The sequence below is a fragment of the Seriola dumerili genome, unplaced genomic scaffold (genome assembly GCF_002260705.1).
Source record: "Seriola dumerili isolate Sdu_G_001 unplaced genomic scaffold, Sdu_1.0 BDQW01000018.1, whole genome shotgun sequence".
Taxonomy (NCBI): domain Eukaryota; kingdom Metazoa; phylum Chordata; class Actinopteri; order Carangiformes; family Carangidae; genus Seriola; species Seriola dumerili.
The window spans coordinates 842,346-864,851 of NW_019174273.1; the positions used below are offsets into that span (position 1 = coordinate 842,346).

General features: G+C 39.9%; 1 protein-coding gene across 3 annotated transcripts in view; it reads right to left on the bottom strand.

The window, feature by feature from the left end:
- Positions 1–445: 445 nt before the first annotated feature.
- The window catches only part of LOC111232487 (inactive dipeptidyl peptidase 10-like), a 55,636-nt gene continuing 33,575 nt past the window's right edge, over positions 446–22,506 (bottom strand). For all 3 annotated transcript variants that reach the window (XM_022760053.1, XM_022760045.1, XM_022760060.1), the window contains 22 exons: positions 20,092–20,144; positions 19,893–19,974; positions 18,564–18,684; positions 17,172–17,326; positions 15,143–15,240; positions 14,926–15,049; positions 14,734–14,772; positions 14,397–14,504; positions 14,170–14,261; positions 13,607–13,654; positions 13,335–13,453; positions 11,879–11,926; positions 10,346–10,444; positions 10,092–10,161; positions 8,645–8,773; positions 8,407–8,472; positions 7,427–7,481; positions 6,768–6,867; positions 6,446–6,504; positions 4,644–4,716; positions 4,369–4,442; positions 446–2,969 (listed from right to left, as the gene is read on the bottom strand). In XM_022760053.1, coding sequence (XP_022615774.1) covers positions 2,838–2,969; positions 4,369–4,442; positions 4,644–4,716; positions 6,446–6,504; positions 6,768–6,867; positions 7,427–7,481; positions 8,407–8,472; positions 8,645–8,773; positions 10,092–10,161; positions 10,346–10,444; positions 11,879–11,926; positions 13,335–13,453; positions 13,607–13,654; positions 14,170–14,261; positions 14,397–14,504; positions 14,734–14,772; positions 14,926–15,049; positions 15,143–15,240; positions 17,172–17,326; positions 18,564–18,684; positions 19,893–19,974; positions 20,092–20,144 — 1,944 coding nt within the window. In that variant the 3' untranslated portion in view covers positions 446–2,837. The remainder of the gene's footprint in view (positions 2,970–4,368; positions 4,443–4,643; positions 4,717–6,445; positions 6,505–6,767; positions 6,868–7,426; positions 7,482–8,406; positions 8,473–8,644; positions 8,774–10,091; positions 10,162–10,345; positions 10,445–11,878; positions 11,927–13,334; positions 13,454–13,606; positions 13,655–14,169; positions 14,262–14,396; positions 14,505–14,733; positions 14,773–14,925; positions 15,050–15,142; positions 15,241–17,171; positions 17,327–18,563; positions 18,685–19,892; positions 19,975–20,091; positions 20,145–22,506) is intronic.

Sequence of the window (22,506 nt, forward strand, 5' to 3'; positions counted from 1 at the left end):
AAGGCTGCTTTTTTTTTTTGTATTTACTTTGGGTGGTTTTTCCCAGTGAAAAGTTAGGCCGCCCCTAACCTGGGTGGTGGCAGGTTAATAAGGGGGGGCGACATCCCTTGCCATCCCCCCTCAAATCGCCTCCTGCCTGCACAAGTGGAGAGTGATAATGGTGATATTAAGAAGTAGCTGTAGCCGTGTTTTAAGTTTACTTTCGGTCTTAGTTTAACAAACGCACAAGTATCGAATGTAGTTAAAAGAGATCGAACTGTGACAGACACAAAGAAAGTCACTGAGTCTCCAGGATGAATATGAAGCTTAGAAACCTTAGAAATAAGATAAAGCTGCTGTTTTTGACTTTCACAAAAAAAACCAAGACTCAAATCTGGCTCCTTCATTTTTCTTTAATATTAAAACAGCCAAAAAATACAACAAGCTTCTCTTTATTAATCCCACATTCACAACATCCGCCCCCCCCGACCCCCTCCCAGAAGAAAATCAAGTTAAACTCACAGTACAAACCCCATTAAAGACAATAGCCATGACTTCACATACTGACACTTTAAATTGGACTCGGATGTTACGCAGCACAGACAGTGTTGATTTCTTAGCGGATAAACGTAGGATGGGGTTGCATCAGCGGCTGCTCGGCCCAAGATGCAAAGAGCTCCATGTTTCATCTTTAAATGAATTATGAGAGTGTAGCTGTATCCAAGGATACCAAAGACGTTGGCATGGCAACCGATTGCTAGCCCAGTGTTAGGGGATTATCACCACAGTTCATACCAACTCTTGTAACAGCGGTTTCCCCCCTGTTTTTGAAAATGAAACTCCAGACACCGGACACGAGTCGCCCCCCCCCCCCCCAGCACAGAGGACATTCATCACTGTGATTAATGGCACCCGACAGTAATCGTCTGAATCACCCTCGTACCCATAATCACAATGAAGAGCGCTCTCATGCTCTGTGTTGCCATAACACTTACGATGCCTTTTAGTGCAATACTTCATGGATAAGACTATAATATGGCAGCGCTTCCAAAATGCATGGTACAGCAAAAAACACGTTTTAAGCGGCTGGAAATGCACAAACATGACTGCAAAGTGTAGAGCAATTGCACTTGAAGTAATTTACCCAGAACAGTGGTGAGACAAATTTCAATTAATGACATTTTTACATGAGAGATGAGTCCATTACAGCAGAAATGATACATCATAAGTGGTACATCGCCACGTAAACGGCAACAGACCTGCTGCAGATTATTTTTCCCATTATAGTGTTTGCTTTGTTTGTTTTATCCCCAAACAAAGAACAGCCTGGACTGTGAGTGGCTAGTAGCTATTCATCAATAATCTCATTTAAATCCTGCAACTGTGAAGCAACAGGGGGGGTTTAAATAAGAGAACATTAACAACAAAAACATTTCAATCAATAAATTAAATCAAAATCAGTTTATGTGCTTTTCATAATCATAGTAGAATATAACCATACATATTATCATTTACAAATACCTGATACGTTCTGAAGAAAATTGTGCGAAACTGTCTTATTGTGTCTTTCTTGGGAAAATATTAATTGTAAATTTAAATATAGATTTAATCAAACAAAACGTGCAGTTTCTGCAGGCTGCATAGAGCCCCAACCCCCTTCAGGATTAAGGTAAGGCAGCCTGTAAGGAGCCTGACAGGCAAGACCCGGGGCAATAAAAGGCTACACCCCTCACGCCCGCTCGTTCAGGTAACAACTGAAGGCAACGCAGATTTTCTCAGGGAAATCTTAGACACTTCACCGGCATCATGTCCCAAAAATGCCACTTTTTTTTAGAATTAAATAAATACAAAAATAATAAATAAATCACAATAAGGAGATAGTGTCATAAGAAATGTTTCAATAACTACAAATTAGCAGACATGACACTTCTAAGAGGCTGTACAAGTGAATCACTCACGGATGAAGCAATAAAATGACAGTAAAGAGGATACGAAGGCGCCATAAGAGGAACAATTAGCCACAGCAATGTCCTTGATGTCAGAAGTTTTGGAGGAACAATGATGCCCGTGCTTTTGAAAACAGTTTTAGCCCACACTGACAGAGCGGATTGGGGCAATTTGCATGAAGACAAAAATTCTCAATACTTAGAGAAAGAGCTTGTAATCGATATAACAGGCTGCTAAAAAAAATCCATTTAATAACAGGCAAACAACCTGTAGTGACAGGCGGTTTCAACCCGTCAATACAACATCTTCCTAAAGCCTGACTGTGTCGTCTGTGGCAGAATACCAAATACAAGGTTGGTTACCATGACAACGGGTTTTAAGGGTCTTTAACAACGAATGTTTCTGGGGTCAAAGTCAAAAGTATATTTCATTCAAATCATTGTGTGTCAGAAATTTGTGCTAATTTCATTAAATTAGCAAAAAAGTGTCAGTGCATGTTTAGAGACCTCCAAGAAACTGCATCCATTTTTTTGTAGAATTTAAGAGTTTAAGAATTTAAGAGATAACCTCTCTAATCAACCTCCGTTAGATTGTTTGCTACCTAGCGCCCCCTACAGGCGAAAACTGCATTATAATACTTGACAACAGAGCTGAGTGTAGGAGCTTTAGTCTACTGACGTGATGAGCGATGGAAACTGGTCTGATATGTTGATAAGAAGCTTGTTTTGTCCATCCAACATTGTGCTACAGGTATAAAACATACATACACACACACACACACACACACACACACACACACACACACACACACACACACACACACACACACTCAAATCAGTCTACCAGGGGCACAGATGCTCGTCAACACACAAACCTACACACACAGTTGTCGAACGCCATCCAGCAGCCTCTCACTCGTCGTCACGCTGTTGGCTGAGTAACGATGACGCATCGAGCAGACAGCCTCTGAAATAACCAATCAGGGAATGAGTCAGCTGAATCCGGCTGCGTTTGGACAGAAAGTGTCCCTCGTCTGGATAAATCTGAAAATAATAACAAAAATAAATCAAGAGATGAATAAGTAGAGAAGATACAAGGTCCTTTTTTCCCACTTGTCAGTGTTTTCATTTCAAACAAACTTTTATCAAATCCATCTCATGGTCCACTTAACTTGCTTCTACTTCATCAGCGTATTGAGTTCACAACAGAGGAAGGTTTCTCTGCAGAGGAAGACCATGTGATGCATTCAGAAGCACCAGGACGAGCACAAGTGGAGATTCTGTTAGTCATATTTATGTATTTGTATAAGACTCTTTGTGTCTGTCAAAGGAAAGTGTGTAAAAATCAACTTTTTGTCGACAGCGTGACAAACAGCCCTCATTTTCCGTCTGACAGCTGCATGTTTTTGAGGCTATTCAATGAGGTGTGAAATAAGGTTTTATGAGTTCAAGGATGGTAAAATTGATTTTGAATGAAAGGGGAGCGTTAACCTTCAGGTAAAGTGAAAACCCATGAAAATCAGTATTTCATTTACAGCCTGTAACAGAATTTGTCAGATATTTGAAACTATATTTTCAGACATGTGGAATCTAAAATGTCATTATTGTTTTCACGATATTTTCCAGTTAACTTTTTAAGAAAAAGTTAAAAGTTTCCCCTGATAAAAAAAAGCTTTGTTCTAAACATATGGATTCATTTTTAATTTGTGCTTTAGAGCAAAATACTTCAGGCATTGTTTGGCCTCTACAGTACTTTATGAATAATTTAAGACACTCACCAGCATGTCAACCATTACACACTCATGCTGTGCAGCCAAACACTTATCAAATCCACAGAACTTTATTTGAAATACTGGTGAAAGATCCAAACATTTCCAAAGATAAATCTGAAACTGGAATATTTCCATTCGACTGAGTGGTGCAGCGCTCACTTTTAATATTTCACTCAGTGTAAACATCATACAGCTTTAATGGAGGTTTGGAACAAGCTGATATAGAACATAGAGGACCAAGTTTATTTACAGTCTGATATTCTGGGCAGGATGTTTATTTGCTTTCTTGCTGAGAGTTAAATGAGAAAGTGGAACTATCCCTTTAAGGGGAAATTAAGGGGGAAAGTGAACGTTAAGGTTATTTTCTGATATTGTTTTAAAACTACTGTTTTTCAAGTGCAGTTTGGAACGGAGATGTTTTCCAGGTATCGTGATTCTAATTCAGGATTTCTGGCGTTCTTCTGAACATACGACGAAGAAACTCGAATGAACCAGTTTCCTAAATCACACATATCTGATAAAGGATGATGATGTTGTGGTTCTGACTTTGATAACAAGACACGTCACGCAGCAGGGCCTTGTGAAATTGGCTTATTTTATGTTATTTTGGGCCCAGTTGAAGTTATTTTTTGAAGAATGAAATGTATTCTACAGCTGGGCCTGGTGTTTACCTGCATAGTGTAGTTGGCTCCGATCTTTATCAAGTGTTTGATGAGCTCTGCCGAGTGCTGGAAGTGAACGTTTGCTGCGGAGAAAAACAAAACATGCGAGTTTAGTGTCGGCGGGGGTTAATTCCTCTGGTGAAGGTTTAGAGCTCTGTGTTATGAAGAGGCTCATTTTAAGAGGACACAAGCACCGTTAATCACACACATTGTGGGTTACTATGAAAATGACATCTTATGTTTTATTTTGCAACGAAAGCTGCAATGAAAATAAATGTTTGTACCGTCGGCCGTCCCGTGAGCCAGAAACAGAGTTCCTCCCTGCAGACCTTTCAGGTTGGGCAGGACTTTGGACGCCTGGACACACGGATAAAGACACATTAGCATTGTCACCTGAAGATTAGTGGTAGAAGAAGTTGTCAGGTAATATATTAATGCAGAAATACTCATTTAACTTGAATTATCATTTTAATAGCACAAAATAAAACAATGAACACGTGCTTTAATGTTTCATTGATTCTAAGGTTGTAAAACTGGATGTAAAATGTGTTTACATCCAGTTTACAGTGACCTTCAGCTCTGAAACCAAAATCAGTTTACTCATTATTATGCAATAATTTGTCCAAAATAAGAAATAACAATAATTTTAAAAAATATGATTGGAAAATAAAACTTTATTTATCAACAGGATGTGGTCGAAATAAAAAACTAAAATCAGCACTTTCTCACAGTCAGATTTGACCCCAATAATATAATAACAATAATGATAATAATCATATCCTTATCCCTCCTCCAAAGGGTCACCACATAAATCTGAGGGGTCGTGAGGTGATTAATGATGAAGAAGAAGAAAAAATAAAGTTCTGTGATACTCATTTGGATTCTTTTTGGACAGATTTTGTAGATAATTCAGCATCCAGCTCACAGAAGTGCACAGTAACTTGTATTTTTCTCTGAAACAAATAGCCAGATTGCATATTGGTTCCAGTGAAGCGGTTAAAGTGGAGGATATCTCAGTCTCTCACTCCCATTATTCAGTTTTCCCCCGCTGGGATTCAAACGGGACAATTTTCCAGCCACAGTCGGTCGCCGCACGTCAACACCCACACGTTTTTATAACCCATTTCTTTAGTCTCTGAGAGCAGGGTGAGTGATGATGTCCCGCTGATTATTGTCTGATCGGATCGTGCCACATTTTCTGTCACAAAAATAGCGTCCTCTGGCCCAGTTATACGCAGCCCACTTAGGAGGGAAAACACACTCTGACTGAGACCTTCACTTAGACAGCAATTGTGTATTTTTTCTATTTTTTTGCTGTTGCAAAGGACGAGATCTGGAGCATTGGCTAAAATGCTAGTGGGTACATTTTCTCTTTTTTCATTTTCGACAGAAGGGGACTGTTTTGTTCGTGAAGTGAACCAAAGCGGAGCTCATGGCTCAGAAAGCGGCGTGACCTCCGCCGAGCCAGAACAGATTTTGTGGAAAGAACATTGTTAAAAAAAACATTTCATGTTGAGTCACTGCACTGTCGTATTTTTATTTATAAGCTGAACAACAGCAGCCGCTCAGCTGTATCTCCTTTAACATCAGCAAACATCTGGAAAATCCTTATTTTCTGGCTGATAGATAGTTTTAACACTGTGTTTTCATTTCTCACAATGTCGAGTGGGAAAACAAAGTTGTTGGTAATGAAAGTGAATCTCAGAAAAAGGACTGTTGCTCCGCTGCTGTTTGATTGGCTGACCGCACATCTGTCCAAAGTATCTGTTGTTGCCCCACCATTATTTTATCACCCCAAAAACACCAGTGTGTAATTCTTATTTCTGTTTTTTCTTGTTTGTTATTGATCGGAAACAATAAGTGTTTTTTTGTTGATTTTTTTCAACTGAAGATCATTCATTTGTTGCCATGGAGCTGTCTCAGAGTAATTGGCTTTAATTGACCCCTTGGCAACATTTTCCCAATTGAGCCGAGCCCCTCTGTATTGTTTAACGTACACTGAACATTTTGCGTCTGGTAACTGGAAAAAATAAAAACGACCAAACCAAGCTGAGCAGCAGGTGGATGACTGGCAGACGCAGCTCACCTGGTAGCGGTTCTCCTCAGTTGAAGGCAAACCGAAGTATCTTTCAGAAAACGCTGAAGCTGAAAGATAGTAAACAAACACTTTTAAGAAATACAGACAAGAGATTTTATATCCTACACAGTACGTCTCTTTTCATCTTCCAGAAAAAAAGTCCTTAATATGAGAACTACAGGATTTACAGACACACATCAGTCTATTTAAGTCTAATCAGATACAGCAGGAGCTCCATACTGGCCCTGCAAACGAAAGATTCAATAAGCTTTTTCTCATGTCACTGCAGTGTGTGCATTAAAGAGGAAATGCACTTTAATGCTTCGCTCACCGTACATGGACCAGTCAATGACAGGAGCCTGAGCTGCAGCACATCTGATCAGCTTCTCCGTCGACTTCAGCATCATGAGTGTGAGGAAGCCGCCGTAGTCCTGATGGAGACGCAGTAAACCAGATTTTCATTGCCATCACCAGGCTGAATATTTTCATACTTGCACCTACCAGATACTAAAGAAGAACCTGCACCTACAATATTTATTAGAGGGGTGTCTGAGTTTATATCGACTCCAAATTTCTGCACATTTTTCTCACAATTGACTTGATTATAGATTCTTTCTAGAAAGACAAACAGAATAACTACACACCCTTCACAACTGAAAACAACATCGAGTTTGTTTGCATGCTCTGATCCCACAGCTGTGATCAGATTTTAGGTTTCTGATCATTACACAGTTTCAATATCAGAACAGAGCACTGTGGATTTACTACGATTAAATCCAGGATGAGACTCAACACCAGCACGTAAACACACTCAGTTTTCCTCTCATCAGAAATCGTTCACATCATTATGAATGAACTCATTGATTATTGTGTGTGTGCTTACAACAAGTCAAATAACTTAAGTAAGCCTCATTTAGCTTCCCAGCCCGCACAGATTTATTCAGTGGGCTGAGAAATCAGGATGATTAATTCACAGGCTGACAAACGAACCTCTCCAAAGACTCCGACACGAGTGCGATCGATGAACGGCAGCTTCACCAGGTACCTGAAGAACAGGGGGGAGGGGGGGGGGTATTTTTTAATATGTGCAATTAAAGAGGCATTAAGTTGCGCTTTTGAGCTCCAATCAGAAGCATGGAAGAAGCTTCAATTTGCAGATAACCACCAGTGAGGAGGTCAAAGGTTAAAGCCGCAGGGAATCGCTGACAAGACTCCTGCGATGCCTTGACTGATCATGTGAGAGAGGGCTGCTGGGAAAAGAAATGAAAAAACCCGGCAGATCACCATGGCGCCATGTGTGTCACCAAAACAAAATAAAAATAAATAAGTAATAAAGCAGCACATTGTTGCTGCGATGCTGTCATGGTGTTTTTGTTTCTGTATCGTAAAAATCTTTCTTCTGCTGCAATTAACTATTATTTTATTATTTCATCAATCAATGAACAAATCATTTGCTTTATAAAACTTAAAATAGTTTCCTTCAAATGTCTTGTTTTGTGCAGTCAACCAAAAATATTCAGTTTACTCACAGAGAAGATAAAGAAAACGAGCAAATATTCCCATGTGAGAATTCTGTCGATTGATGAATCGATTAATAAATTCATACATTCTGTTTTAGAAAACAGCAAACTGGCAAACCTACAATTATTCCGAAATTATTCCAGGCTATCTAAGATGTTTGTTTTTTAAAATTTTTTATACTCCTTAATGATGTTATATGCTGCATTAATAAAACGCTCCTTCAAACACATCTGTCTGCATTTTTCCACAAAATGTTACAAAGAAGGCGTCTCTGAAATTCTGATGAGCTTCACGGGCAGTCACAGAAAAAATACCCTCAAAACTCCCATCTTTCCAAATGAATAGAAATCAGAGAGAGACACAGACACTGAGGCACAAAGGCGACTCTCACAGAAGTTAAAATTACACATGGTGGAGGGGGAAAGGGTGCGAAGGCCTGTGTTACATACTCAAGAGCGGCTATCTGGTCCTCTGCATCCACTGTGCCGAGCCTCAGATGGACCTGCTGTAAAACCCTGTGAAGTGACAAGAAGAAGAAGAGGGATCATGAGCTCGGTCGGAGAGGATCAGAGGATAGAGTCAAATCTGGAAAAAAAAAAAAAAAGTTTAAGGAAGAAAAGAAACTTCAAGACGTGTAAAACTGCTAAAAAAAAAAAAAAGTTGCATATTACTGGGAGCATGCGTTACCTTTGACCTCTGAACCCCGACCCTCTGCCGTCCAGTCGCGCCACAATGACCTGCTCAGATCCCACCAGTACCCAGTTCCAGTCCAAGCTGAACTCCTCTGTCACCGTCTGATCTCCTGGAGAACTGCCACTACAAGCACACACCAAAGTGCACACTAATTTATCAACATTTACAAATGGAAACTTTTATTTACGCTTCATATTAGTTTTAATTTAATAATTTTATATTTAAACCTCCATAATTTCCACATCTCCTGTGTTTTATTGTTGATCCATAAGAACATATATTTGTGGTTATAAGAACCAAAAACCATCTCAATGTAGTTTTACATCTCCCCTCTCAGGCTTCTCTCTGGAGCTCTAGTAACAACAGGTTGGCGAGCCAATCAGAAGAGAGGAGGCTCTGAGCCTCTCTTGTGGCTGTTTGCATTTCTCTGTGGACTGAGCACTTTGATACTTTCACAGTATTAATATAGAACCTAGACCTGCTTTATAATCACACAGCACATGGACATCTACCTTTAGACTGTATGGACCTTTAAATAAGAATCAAATGCTTCCTAGAGACATACAGAGAATACTGATTACGGCACTAAACACATTATGGCTTGAATATGAATCTGTTTATTTAACTCATTTTATTGTTGTGTATTTCATCATATTTCTGCTCTGTGTTGAAGGTTATGGTTATCACATACAGTGGGAACTTTGCTGTCTGTTATGGTCACCCAGAGGTGTGTATCATATTCAGGGAACCATGCAGCACTGAAGGCTGAGGCTGCTCCATTGTGTTAGGCAATTGAATACAATATACAAAAGTATAAAAGTATGTGGACGCCCCCACACTACATCCATATGTAACCTGCCTTCACTCTTCCATGAACGGCTGCAGGGATTTGATTTAATAAGAAGTAAACAGCACTTTGTGGGCTGACCTCAGCCTTGGTGAGTGTGTGTCGACTCATTATGCTACTTGTCGAGTTCGTGTTTTATTTGCATTTGTGTTGCAAACCTTCCTTGTCTTCTTACCTTCATATACATGTGCAGACACTCCTACACAAACATGTACTTCAAAATAAAATGCTACGATGCTAATGGACAGCTCTCAAGTAATGGAAAGATTTATGATACTACAGCAGTTTTAGCTGAGAGAATAGAGAGAAAGAAGAAAAGTCTTGCATGGTGTGCATACAAAAAGCTTTATACATTAAAAATGTAGTTACGATGTGAAATTTTACGCTAAATTTACATTTTCTCATCTAACATCCCTTTTAGTTTCATTTATTAGCACTGCTGATATGTGAAAAGTGTTTGACAGCCTGCAGGTACAAGGGAATGAAGCATTTCACTTTCCACTGTCCTTAATGAATTTGGCCTTTGAAGCTTGCAGGGCCGCACTGAGTGTAAATGGAAAAAATGGAAATGTAATCAAAGTGGAATGGGCTTACACAATAAGGAGAAGGCCGTAGAGGTAGGACTCAGAGAAGTCAGGAGGATAGATGAGCTTCAGAGGTAGCTCTGTGAGCAGAGAGACACGTTAGCTGAAAGGGAGAGGGAGGGACGGCCACCAAGCAGACGACAAACATACAAAAGACACAGGTGTAAACACATACGACACTCGTGTCGTTCGCCCTTTTAAGTGGCTCAATTATCTCATGAAGAGCACACGCGAGCACAGCTGTTAAGTGCGGATGATTTGTACCAAAGTTGTCATTAGTGATGATCCGGATATCCGTCTGAATCGTCCTTTTAGTCTCCAGCGCAGACCGCAGAGGAAGGTTGTTCTCCAAGATGAAATACGCTGTGAAGTAAGAAATCACATTCATTTATCGCAGTGAGTGGAACAGCTATTTATTGGCCCTAAATGAAACCTCTTTTGTGGACTAAAAAGACCAAGCAGAGCCTCATACAGGGGTTGTTTCTTAAAGGTACAGGAAACTCATTTGTGAAGACGTGTTATGAGGGCAGGGTTGCATATTCATTCTGCATTTTACAGGGGCTCATATTGTCTGTTGACACATTAAATATGCTAATGAATGAACAGTAATATTAAAAAATCTTACTGCCATATATTCAAAGTGAAAATTGCTTTTTCTTGTTGCTATGACAGTAAATGTTTTGGGGGGGTTTTTTGGTGATGAAAGAAAAGTTTTGAGTTTTGCACAAGTCGAGTGTTTGATTTGAGGTTTAATTTGAAGTTTTATTTGAAGTGTTGATCATTCCAAGATATATTTGTGAATTGTGGAATCAATATGGGACCTTTGAATAGCTTTAATTTACACATGATCACTTGGTTTTAATGAAAATAGAGGGGGTGTTGGAAGATACTTTAATTACCTACAAAACAACAGTAGCACATGCGAACTTCTAATTTCACATATTTGTAGCTTGTAAGTTGCTCATAATTTTGACAGCTGCATTTGTATGAAACAGCTTTTAGTTTTGCTTAAAGAGCAACTTGTTTCACATGGAAAAGAATCGCACACCAGGGGTCAGTGCAGAAAGGGATTCACGTGTGCATCATTTTGTGATTCCTGTACCTTCACATTGTACTAGAAGTGGAAGTGTAGAAGTGAAATGCTTGTAGCATGTACAGCAGCGGAGGTGGACTGTGAGGTCATGCAGAAATAAAAAAAGAATCCAGACAACAGCTCACATTAAATATTCAGCACTGCATCCAGAAGCCGCAGCAATGGAGGGTCATTGCTGAATTTTTATTTTATAACCACTAATCCACATAGTAGGCAGGTTTTTAATATATGTTCCATTAAAGAATAATACTATTCAATAGCTCAGGTTCTGGCTTGTAGCTCAGCTTTATTGAGAGCGTCAGTAAATGTCACGTTACATGAACGGCAAAACAGATCCAACTTAGATATTCGGTAAAATGAAGCAGCTTTTCACTGTTTTTTTATTTTTTTATTCTTGTTCATTTTGAAATGTATTTTCTTCCTAACCAGTCTCTGTAAACATCTGACTTTTAGCTACTTCATGGAGAAAGGAGCGGCCATTAAACGTGTGATAGGAAACAAATTAAACATCGTGAAATGTACAAATTACCAATGTAGTCAATGTGGCACAGCATCAAATCCAACAGCTGCTAATGCTTTCACACAAATGAAATAATGACAGTGAATTGCTGCAACTATTTTCCATCTCATCACATGTGCACACGCACAGACACCACATCAACACAAGCTGGTTTCAGATATTAAATATAATAGAGACTACTCACAGTCCACGTTGTCAAAGCTGAGGAGCAGCAGAGCTGGAACTCCAGGGCCTGCAGTGGAAAGGTTTTTATGAAAACAACAGGCGCGCCTCTGATGAATTCAAAACTCAAATGTTGATTTATTTTGGGGGTTATAAGTAGGAAGAGGAGAAGAGAGGAGGAAGAGCGGCGGCACTCAGTTTCTAAGCGACATATAGCAGGAACAAACTCACAGACAAGTTGAGGTCTGCTCCAGCCTTTCCATTTCAAACTTGTGGCTTCGTGTTTCATTCATATTGTGTCTAAAAGTCTTTATATGTCTTGCGTAACAGACTTTGATCCGCGTCAATGTTGAAAGGCGCTTTACAAATATAAAAACCTTGCAGTATCCTCCTGTGGACACTCGTCCCTGAAGGCTTAAATGGTGAGTTGCTATCATCACATTTAAATCAGAGTTTGACCAATTTCCTGTGCAAATGGACAAACTTGATTTAAATTAGTTGTGAAATGTTACTATTGATCAGTGTACGCAAGTATTTAAAAAAACGAATCAAATTAATGCACTGACTTAGAGGAGAATAAAAAGCTTGTAGAATATGATATAAAGAAGATGGCCATAAAAACACAACTGAATCAACAAAAGGAAATAGACAGACAATTACTACAAGCTGTCTGTTTAAATTAAATTATTAACTGACTCAACAAACATTACAAACCTCGACAGCTCAAGTTGGCAGTGAAATGAAAGGAATCCCTTTTTTATTTCTAAACCTTCAAACATGGACGTCAGATAACGAATCCTCCGCCTCGAGGAGTTGGCTGTGATTGGTTTTTCTCCTGTGAGGAACACAGCGTATGGTATTTCTATGGTCTATATGGAATTATCGTGACTGGTGGATTTGAGTACAACTGTTTGTCCTATAAGTGTAGTGGAGCAAAAGTCATAAGTTTCCACAAAAAAAAAAAAACCTCGAAACATACCACGTTCCCCAAAAGACTTACAGCTGTTTTCAAGGTTTTTCCAGAACCTTTAAATGTACGTTTAACTTCTAACAGCTAAATCTGGATGGAAAAATATAATTTGCTGCACGATACAAAGTATTTTTAACTCGTTTCCAATGTTGTCCTTCTTTTTCTAATGTGCACAAACGCAGAAATAAGTGAATCGAAATAAAAATTCTGATATTCAAATATCTCGGTGTGTCCTGTCAGGGTTCAAAATCTTTTTCATCATGCAACAAAAGGGGAAATTATGATCTACATGTTTAAAAAGAGTCTTCAAGGATTCTGTTAACACCTTCAGAACAGCTGCAAATGTCTTTAAGTTGCAATGCCACGTTTTTTATTTTTCATCAACTCTCTGTGCTGCTTTGTTCAGCGACTCAAAGGTGATGGTAAAAACATGAGAGTCTTCATGTTCCTATAAGACTGAAGGGACTTTACTCCAACAAGATTTGGTTAATAAATCTCTCTCTCTGACCTTTACAGTGCAGGATGGCGTGCTGCGCATCGGGGCTGGCGTCTGCGTCGAAAAACATACAGCCCTCCTTCAGCCCGCAGGTCAGACATCGCCGCGGGAACAGGCCAAGGGTGGACACGCTGTCAGAGGAAGGAGACAAAGTGTTTACTGAGCACACACACACACGCGCACACAAAAAGGCAACGCGAATCACACACAAAATAATTTTAATTGACAACGTGGTCCACCTGTGTGTGTGTGTGTGTGTGTGTGTGTGTGTGAGTGTATTCTACCTGTATAAGTGCCTCTGTTGTGCAGAGTCCTCTGTGCTCAGGAAGTATCTGTGTGGGGGAAAAGCAGAACAGCTCAAGTAGGACAAGGTCATGGATCTACACATAGTGGCCACCCAACCATGCACCCTGCCGCTCACAAAGCTACAACTCAATACATGTTCTCAAATACAGAACCTCTTTTTTCTCCTTGTACAGAATAGAGAAGAATTCGCAGCAGTGCTAGAATATTCACTTTCATCTTCTGCTATTCATTCCAGGCTTGGTGGAGAGGCACAAGAGTCATTTTTAGGAGAATATTATGATTACAGATTATTTTTTAGCAGTGAGTCATGTCTGCAAATTTTCCTCACAAGCCCCAAAAAGTTTGTACGTTGGCTGAAAGACGCTGAAAGCAGTACTGTGTATTAGCAGATAAAACAACAATATTAAATCAGTAGTTGTGGTAATAGTAGCAGATGTGGTGCTGGAAGTTTTACTACATTGCAATAGAACAAGATTATTTTCCATTTATTTTACCTTTTTCTTAATTTGTTTTTAATGCAAGAAACAAAACTGAAACTTACACGATCTGGTTGTTTTCGTCGTAAGCTACGATTTTCGTCACATCCCAGTCCCCTGACGTCAGGTGGCGGACTTCGTCCTGGTCGCTTCGTATCTGAAGGAGAATCAGTGTAAATGAGAAATACTGTTTATCACATATCCTGAGCAGATTTTATATGTTAGATAATTTGAATCAGAGTCAGTGTGTGAAGGATGAGGAGGAAGGAGAGGAGAGTCCTTCTGGAGTCACCTTCTTGGTGAACATGGTGACGTGGTGGAAGTCTCCCTGACCTCCTTGTTTCACGGGCAGAGCGAGGAAAAACCTGCTCCTGTCCTTGGAGAACAGCGGCTCCTGTGTCTGTGGGGAGAAACACACACTTCAGACCTGACATACTTTATGCATGAATGAGTTCGGCTGTATTCGGCTCCAGTAATGGAACATAGTATATTGCTGTGAGGATAATACAGTATGTAGCCGGAGGTGATGCACGGACTCGAAGGCAAGGTCATTTTATTTTATTTTCGTTGTGCTCATATGAAGACAGTTTGTTGCTGTTGTTGAAAAATGTTATGAGAAAGGAGTTTACCTGTCTGGAAAGCCACGTCTCTGAGGACTCCTCGTGTCTCTGAAAGAAAGGGAGGAAAATTAAATCCATTTCTCGACATGGTTGGAAGAACATATTTTGTACTTTTAAAGAGGTGTTGCTCTTCCCTTTTATTGCTGTGTTGTTTTAGTAAAAAGCAACATGGCTGTTTCCCAAATCTAAGGCAACACCCACCTGAAGACAAGCTCCTAAGGTGGCGTCACACACCGTCATCAGTGAGGCGTTCTGGGGCCGGCTGAGCCACCGCACGGCCACGTGAGTATTACTGATCCACTTCACCATGGTGACGTAGAAATCTCTGCGGCGGACGTGCAGAGAGGAGAATCAGAACTGAGGACTTTGTGGACAATGAGCGCCGCTTTCACGTGTGTGTGTTTTGCGTGCGTGTTACCTGTGTCTGAGCTGATCGGGAGGCTGCAGCTCCTGAGTGTGTGTCGCTCCGAACAGGTTGACCACCGACAGCTTGACGGCAGGGTTTGTCTGACCGGCCTGAGGACGTGAAACGAGACGCTGAGCAGAAAGCATCTTCACGGGAAAGTTATCATTATATTTACTGTGTGACAACACCATCACTGTGTGTGCAATACAAGCAGATTTGTAGTGAATTATGATATCATTTTAGTGTGACTGCACCACATTTGACACCTTGCAGGGATTTAACTCTTGTTTTCCAGCAAAAAAAAAAAAAGCGAAGACATTTAATTTCACAGGTGTGTCATTTCTGAATTATTTCATCATTTTTTATTTGGAAGATTTGTACTATTTATACAGAAAATACAAATTTCCTTGTTAGAAAAAATCAATCTAAAGCCAAATAAACATTCAGTGATTACTCATTTATTATTTAAACTTTATTCTCTCTAAAACTTTACGCTTGCCTATAGACAAAATTCACATTTTTGCATGTGATTTTGTGCATTGACTAAAGGGTTAAGGTTACTGTCACTTAACCGGAATTAATTATTTGGAAGTAAACCAATTGAACACTGTTTCCTTTTACCTATAATTAGTCCCAAATTAGTCTTGAAATTTATGCAAAAATTACTGACCCTATAAATAAAGAATTTAGATGAATACTGCGACTGTTAGTCAAACTGTGAATCTACGATTTAAAGCTCCTTTAATGACTCAAAGTCAAAGACACAGAGGCGACAGTTAGTGGCTAGTTAACGTTGATTTTTATGTTTTTTCCCCTTGTTTAGATTAAATGTAGCTACTGTCTTATTTATGTGATATGATGTGAAAAAATTAGCTTTAGCTTGTTTTTACACGCTCTCATTTATTCCTTTCATTATGACAAATACTTATTTGTCCAACAGTGACCTCCCTTTCTTCTCCTCAGACTAAAAACAGGCTGATTCTCCTTCAATTTTTTGCTGTAGTAAAATGAGCTGATCGGTGCAGTTGTGAGCCATGAGAATGTGTTGTGGTATTTTCACAGCAAGTGTTTGAAGCAGCAGAGAAAAAACTTGACCTGACTTCCATTAGTGAACCTGATAATCCACACAGCACCGTACTGAATAACTCTGCTTTCTGCTGAGTGCTGCTGAAATAAATGACCTTGAGGGTATTTCAGGAAGCGGGTCGAGAGCATATTTGGATTTGGCACATTTTATACACACAAATCCTGCAGAAAAGAGACATTTCGTAAAATTAGTTCCTTTTAAATAATTACTGCACTGTAAATACAGAAAAATGCCACTGGCTGTGTAAATGTTTGCTCAGTGTAATTTCCCCTTTGTTTCAGGGTTTCTGAAGCAGGTGAAACTCAGTCGGTGAGTGCAGCTCCTCTGGTTTCATCTAATCTCGTAGAGATATTTCAGGTGGTTTTATGCTCTTTTTATGCTCAAAGGACGAACTGGACCGAGACTCAAGTTGTACATAATACTCAGAAATATCTCAGGAAATCATTCACAGAAATCTACTTGTTGGTGCAGAAGGTGAAAGGATTGTTATCTGTGAGTCTTTTTAGAGGTAGTTTCTATGACTACATTCGTTGTGGGAATATAATTATCGGATCGGGATGTTTCCTCTATATTTGAAACTCTCTTTTTTGGATCTAATTATCCTTGGGTCTGTCCTGGTGCCTCTGGGTCAAGTCCGTCTCCACCAAAATTAAAAATTAAAAATAATAATGTTTAGTCTTTTCAGTTTAATACAAAAAAACAGCCAATTTTCACATTTGGAGATCGACTAAATGAACTATTCAGTAATCGTTTTTAGCTCTGCATAGGAGGACTGATTGGTTTCTGGGGCTTGAGGTAAGATATGATGAGGCTTTTATGTGTAAGATGGGTTAAAGACATTAGGAATAGAGGAGGCAATACAGGAAATTAGACAAAAATTAACAAAATGTAATGACTGAATGAAATAAAACAGAAACTGTTTCTTTTAACTCACAATCCGGAGTCCAGGCTTACCATGGGATACGGGTACTGTAGTCCTCGGGGGTAGGTGCTGCCGGTGAACTGGGCCAGAGCCATGTTCGGTACCAGGGTGTCGTCGATGGTGAGGAAAGCCAGCCGCTCTCCGTCCGGCGACCACCAGTGAGCCAAGTGTGAACGCAGAATCTCCTCTGAAAAGAAGAATCAGAGCATCTTCTGTCTCAGTGCTTTGTTTTTCTTCCCTTTCTGCTTCTGAACAACTCAGAGGTGCTAATGACACAGGCCAGAAAACAGTCCTGATCTCTCTGATGCCGGAATATGTTGCCTATTATTTCATATCAGGTAAAAACAGACAATTTAAAAGCAAAACATTACTTCTAGTTGCTGTTATCCTTTCTTAAATAGGACTTACAATAGGACAATAATACTTATCCTGCTCTTTCCTTCGCCGTAAAACATCTACATGCAAATCAAAGAGAAAACACATCTCACACTAAATAGACAAACAAATGATTTTCTGTGAAGTGCCACTCTCTGTGCAACCTGCAAAGACCATTTCCACATTACTGAATTTGTTTACGCAGCGACTTAATGGACTGTATAGGCTCCTGGTTGATTTTTCATCACCAGTTCATCTGGTGTGCTCTGCTGCATCTTTAATGTCCAAGACAAATCTTTGAACCCTTTTACTGACACTGTGTCCTCCACCAAAGATCACAGCATCTCTCTTTGTGCAATTTTGAGCAATCTCAAAATCTTCCAAACTGAAACCTGAACATACCTAACAAGCACTTAGTATTTTTCTCCTTGCACTTATTGAATAGATATTGCTCTTCGTACTTAGAACAAGGTCTCCTGCTGCACTGAGGCTTTAGTGTTGTCTCTCACTTGTAAGTCGCTCTGGATAAAAGCGTCTAAATGTAACTCTCACGTAGATCTGAAGCCTAGACTTGTTGAGCGACAGATGCATCAAAAAACTACACACTCAAACATTTAATTAAATATCGTGGGTGGTGTTTGTTTTGATTGGGGAAACATGTTAGCCAGGACTTAAGAAATATGGTCACGAATCCAAACTCCTGCTTAATTATTCAAGTACTGTACGTAAACATGTGATAATCAGTCTTCAAACACTAGCAGCTCATCGGTGCATTGACTAAATGTGTCAGAATGCGAACATGTTACCAATAGCTGGATCCCAAACAAATGTCAAGCAAATTTAAACCAAATTCTGCAAAAAAAAAAAGAAGCAAATTAGTGCATGATAAACAGCTGGTGGCGCCGATTCTCCAGTCAGGCGCCGTTAAAGCGTTGCAGAAGAAGAGGGTGCAACAAGATGATGTGGGAAACATGCACCAACTTTTCCACATCAGGCAGGAATAAAATATGTTTTTTTTTTCATTTTTATTAGCTTCTGCCGGCACGCACCTTCATACAACCAGTCAGGGAGCCCGTTGAAGATGACTCCCTCCATCCCAGAGGAGGTGATTCTCAGGGAGATGCTCCTCACGTCTGCCTGGTAGTAGATGTTATTCTCAAAGATGTAGATCTGAGGAGGAAGAAGAGAGGATGAAGGTATTGATTCCAAACTTGCACACATGCATAATAATCCTGTGTTCTCCATCAGAAAATGAATTTCTTTCCATTTGACTTTTGCCTTTCTGCTGTTTCTCTCCTCGTCTTTCAATTTCTGCTGCAAAACGGAGTTTCTCTCTTTTACTTTCTCATATTAAACCCTCTGGTTTATCTCATAGTGCAGCAAACGAGTGTGTTTGTTCTCTCCCTTCCATCACTGTTTTAACATTTGCATATGCAAAATCAAACAGGATCAGGCCGGCGACACGTCCAGCATGTTAACCAATCCACCTGAGTCCACCTGAATTCATATTTCATTTTCTCCTCTCTTCTCGACAGCACGTCGCCACACAGCAGCAGCCGTTTTGAATTTCACATCCTATGTTGGGGTCAGCGCTGTCGTGCGGTTGTGAGCCGACGCACGTGTCATGCACATGCTGGAGACTGCAAATAAAACACGTATCAGTTCAGTTTGATGAACGTTGTAGCTCATTGTGTGTGTGTGTGTGTGTGGGGGGGGGTCCGGACACTGGGAGGACAAGTGGGACTCACTGTAAACACTAATACAAATCTTCTTGTGCACCGATTCACCTTCATTAAGGAGGATGTTGAGTCGCATCATCACCTATCACCACCCATCCTTCAGTGTTCTTGGTCAATTCTTCCCATATTTTCTGGCTAATTTCCTGGAAACTTCCCTCATTGCTCCGTATATTAGGTACCCGCTCGTTATGTTCAAGATTTAAAGAACAATATGTCTAGTTCAACCGAAGCTTATTCTTCATATTTTCTTTCCATATTTTCGACATTTTCTTTCTGTGGAGTCACATCCTGAAATTCTTAAGAAAAGAACCTGCAAAATAAAATGTCACACACACTAACAGGTCCGCTGCAGGAGGAGGAACCCTGAGTGTAATGCAATGTAAAAATCACAGTTGGAATTAGGTCAGTGGCTGAGGAGACGGGCTAACAGAGACAAACAGGCACAGTGTGGATGTAAACAGACTCTATACTGCAAGAACTATCACATCACAGCAGCAGACCGTGGCTGGACCAGATCCCTGTGTTGAGACGAAGCAGCTTGAATTTATAAAAACACAAGTGAGGAGAGGGAGAGAGAGAGAGAGAGGGAGAGAGAGAGATCACATAAATACACACACACATAAATACACTCAGTCTTACCAGCTGCTGTCCTTGTCTTCCCCACGCTGCGTGTTGGAGGACTGCGTTCTGAACCTCAGGGGGGTTTAGCTCCCAAACCTCCCTGATAAAAACACACACACACACATATATATATCAACACCCACCATCTGTGTGCATGCATCAGAGAGCATTCAAAAACGTGAATGGAGAAACAGGCGGTAAAGGTAAGGCCGCTCACCTCGTGTAGATGTTGTAGACGATGTAGGAGGCCGTGTATGAATATCTGTACATCTGCAACGAGAATGAAAACACACATCACATACTGCAAATATTGATCCATGTCTGACACCAGCCTCGCAAACGGCAGAGATCCACGCGAGGAAACAAAGTCGCTGGAGCAGCTAATAACTAACAACAGCAGGAAAGTGACAAAGACAGATAAAGGAAATGGAAACGCACAGAGAGCAACCAACAGTTTCTACACGTAAGTATAAAATAAAGACAGAAGCCTGAGTCTGCAAAGCTGCTGATAGAAATCATATTAGTAAGCGGTGCGGTCTAATTGCTGTGTCACAATAATTTCTCACAAACATCAGGATATGTAGTGAATTTGCATAACGTTGGCACTTAAATCATATTTGTGTTTTTGAAAACTAAGTTTGTGTTTCAGGTCTAAATGTCAAAAATAAGTTTGTGTTGACTTATGACAGCACTCCAGTCGTTTGCATTAAACTTTCATAAAGCTGAAGAACTTGGAGAAAGAGAAATCAAACAACAGGGTTTGTATGTGAATTCGTTTATATACGTTTTATGATAAACCTGATGTTCAATTGTCTCCATACTCCTGCTTTTTGGGGATTAATGCAATTTCTCTGCTCTGAATCCATGTCGGCTGATGGTTGTGTGAAAGAGGATTTCCTTTATAAAAGATAATGACTCTAAATCTGAAAATCTCATTTTATTCCCACCAAAAAAGTTTCAAAGTTAGAAAAGTCATCTTAATCCACTCTGACAGTGTCATACATATAAATCCCAGATTATTATGCATTCCCCTTCAGTTTTTTCACATTTTATTATGTTGCATCCGTGTGCCAAAATAAAACAAAATCTTTTTTGCTCATAAATCCACATTCAACATCCCATAATGACAAAGTAAAAACTGAATTTTAGAATTTTTTGCAAATTTATCAAATAGGAAAAACTGAAATATCACATTGACATAAGTATTCAGACACTTTACTATGATACTTTAAATTTAGCTCAGGTTCCTCCCATTTCCCTCGATCATCTCTGAGATGTTTTATACACCTTGATTAGAGATTTTTTTATTTTATTTCATTTTACACACACAAGACTGCAACACAACAAAATGTGAAAAAATTGAAGGGGTATGAATAATTTGGGGGGCTTAACTATATATATTCTTTATCAGCCTGTTCCAGCCCTCCATGAAAGTTATATGATCTATACATTGAACAAAATATTCAAACCAAGGACTATTTTTTATGGCTGCACCGTCCCTTCAGATTTGCTGTGCTTCATTTTGTTATGTATTTGTAGAAACTTTCAGATTTCTTCACTTGAACTTAAAAATCTGGTTTTTGGCCTAAATTTCCAGAAACTTGATCTATTGCTTCAGCTTGTTTCCCCCACTGCCCAGGTGAACTGTGCTATGTGCATCCTGCACAGCTGATATCCCTTCACACACGGCGGCGCACTAACTGAAAGAAATTCAATTGAGAGCCGCTAAAACTCACAGCATGTGATGCTACCTCGGGGGGATTTCACGTTGCCCTAGCAACGATTAAAACTGGAGTGCAATCAATTAAGCCTTAAAGTGCACCCTCTCTCTGCAGAAGTGGAGTGAAATGTTCAGAAAATGCTAAGAACAAATGTTTCTATATATATACAGAGGGGTGTTTTTAAAGGTGCACAAATCCCACTAAGAGGTGGTTTTGACCTGGCAATCGTTACAGGGATACACAACAGGACACATAGATGTCCTCCTCTGGTTTCTCAGCTGCTGCAGTGTTTCCAAACCCGAGCCAGGATCCATCTGTTTGGAAACAAATCTAAAAATCAATGGAAAAACCTTGACTGTGAGGAGAGAAGAAAGCCTTGACTGAATGTTTATGCGCAGAAAAATGCACTGTATACTGAGAAACACAAGGATACACAGAGTGAAAATGCACAAGAAGCCCAAACAAACCACACATAATAAAGGTTAACAAAACAGAAACACAACAGATGAATTCACCTCTGTTCAGAGCAGGTGATGCAATTTGTTTTCAGAGAGAAACTGAGTGTCAAGAGTTTAATCTGAAGACTCACAAAGTAGCAAAGTTCCCTTCAGAGAACAAAGGAGCAAAAAATAAAATCAAGCACAAATCGTAAACCTGAAGAACAGGTGTGTGTGTGTGTGTGTGTGTGTGTGCATTCAGATGAGTGAGTGACAGCACCTTTGGGTATTGCAATGTAAATGACAGCCTGCCAGGAAGTAAACAAGAGAGAGGAGAGAAGAAGAGCTGGTGATGTTGAGGGTGATCTGCAGCTCCAGTCGCAGCTCGTGAGGTCGTGAGGAGGCAAATCAAATAAATTTCACGTGATTGTGATTTATTGTGTCGAGCTGAAGAGGCATTTTAATTCGAAACGT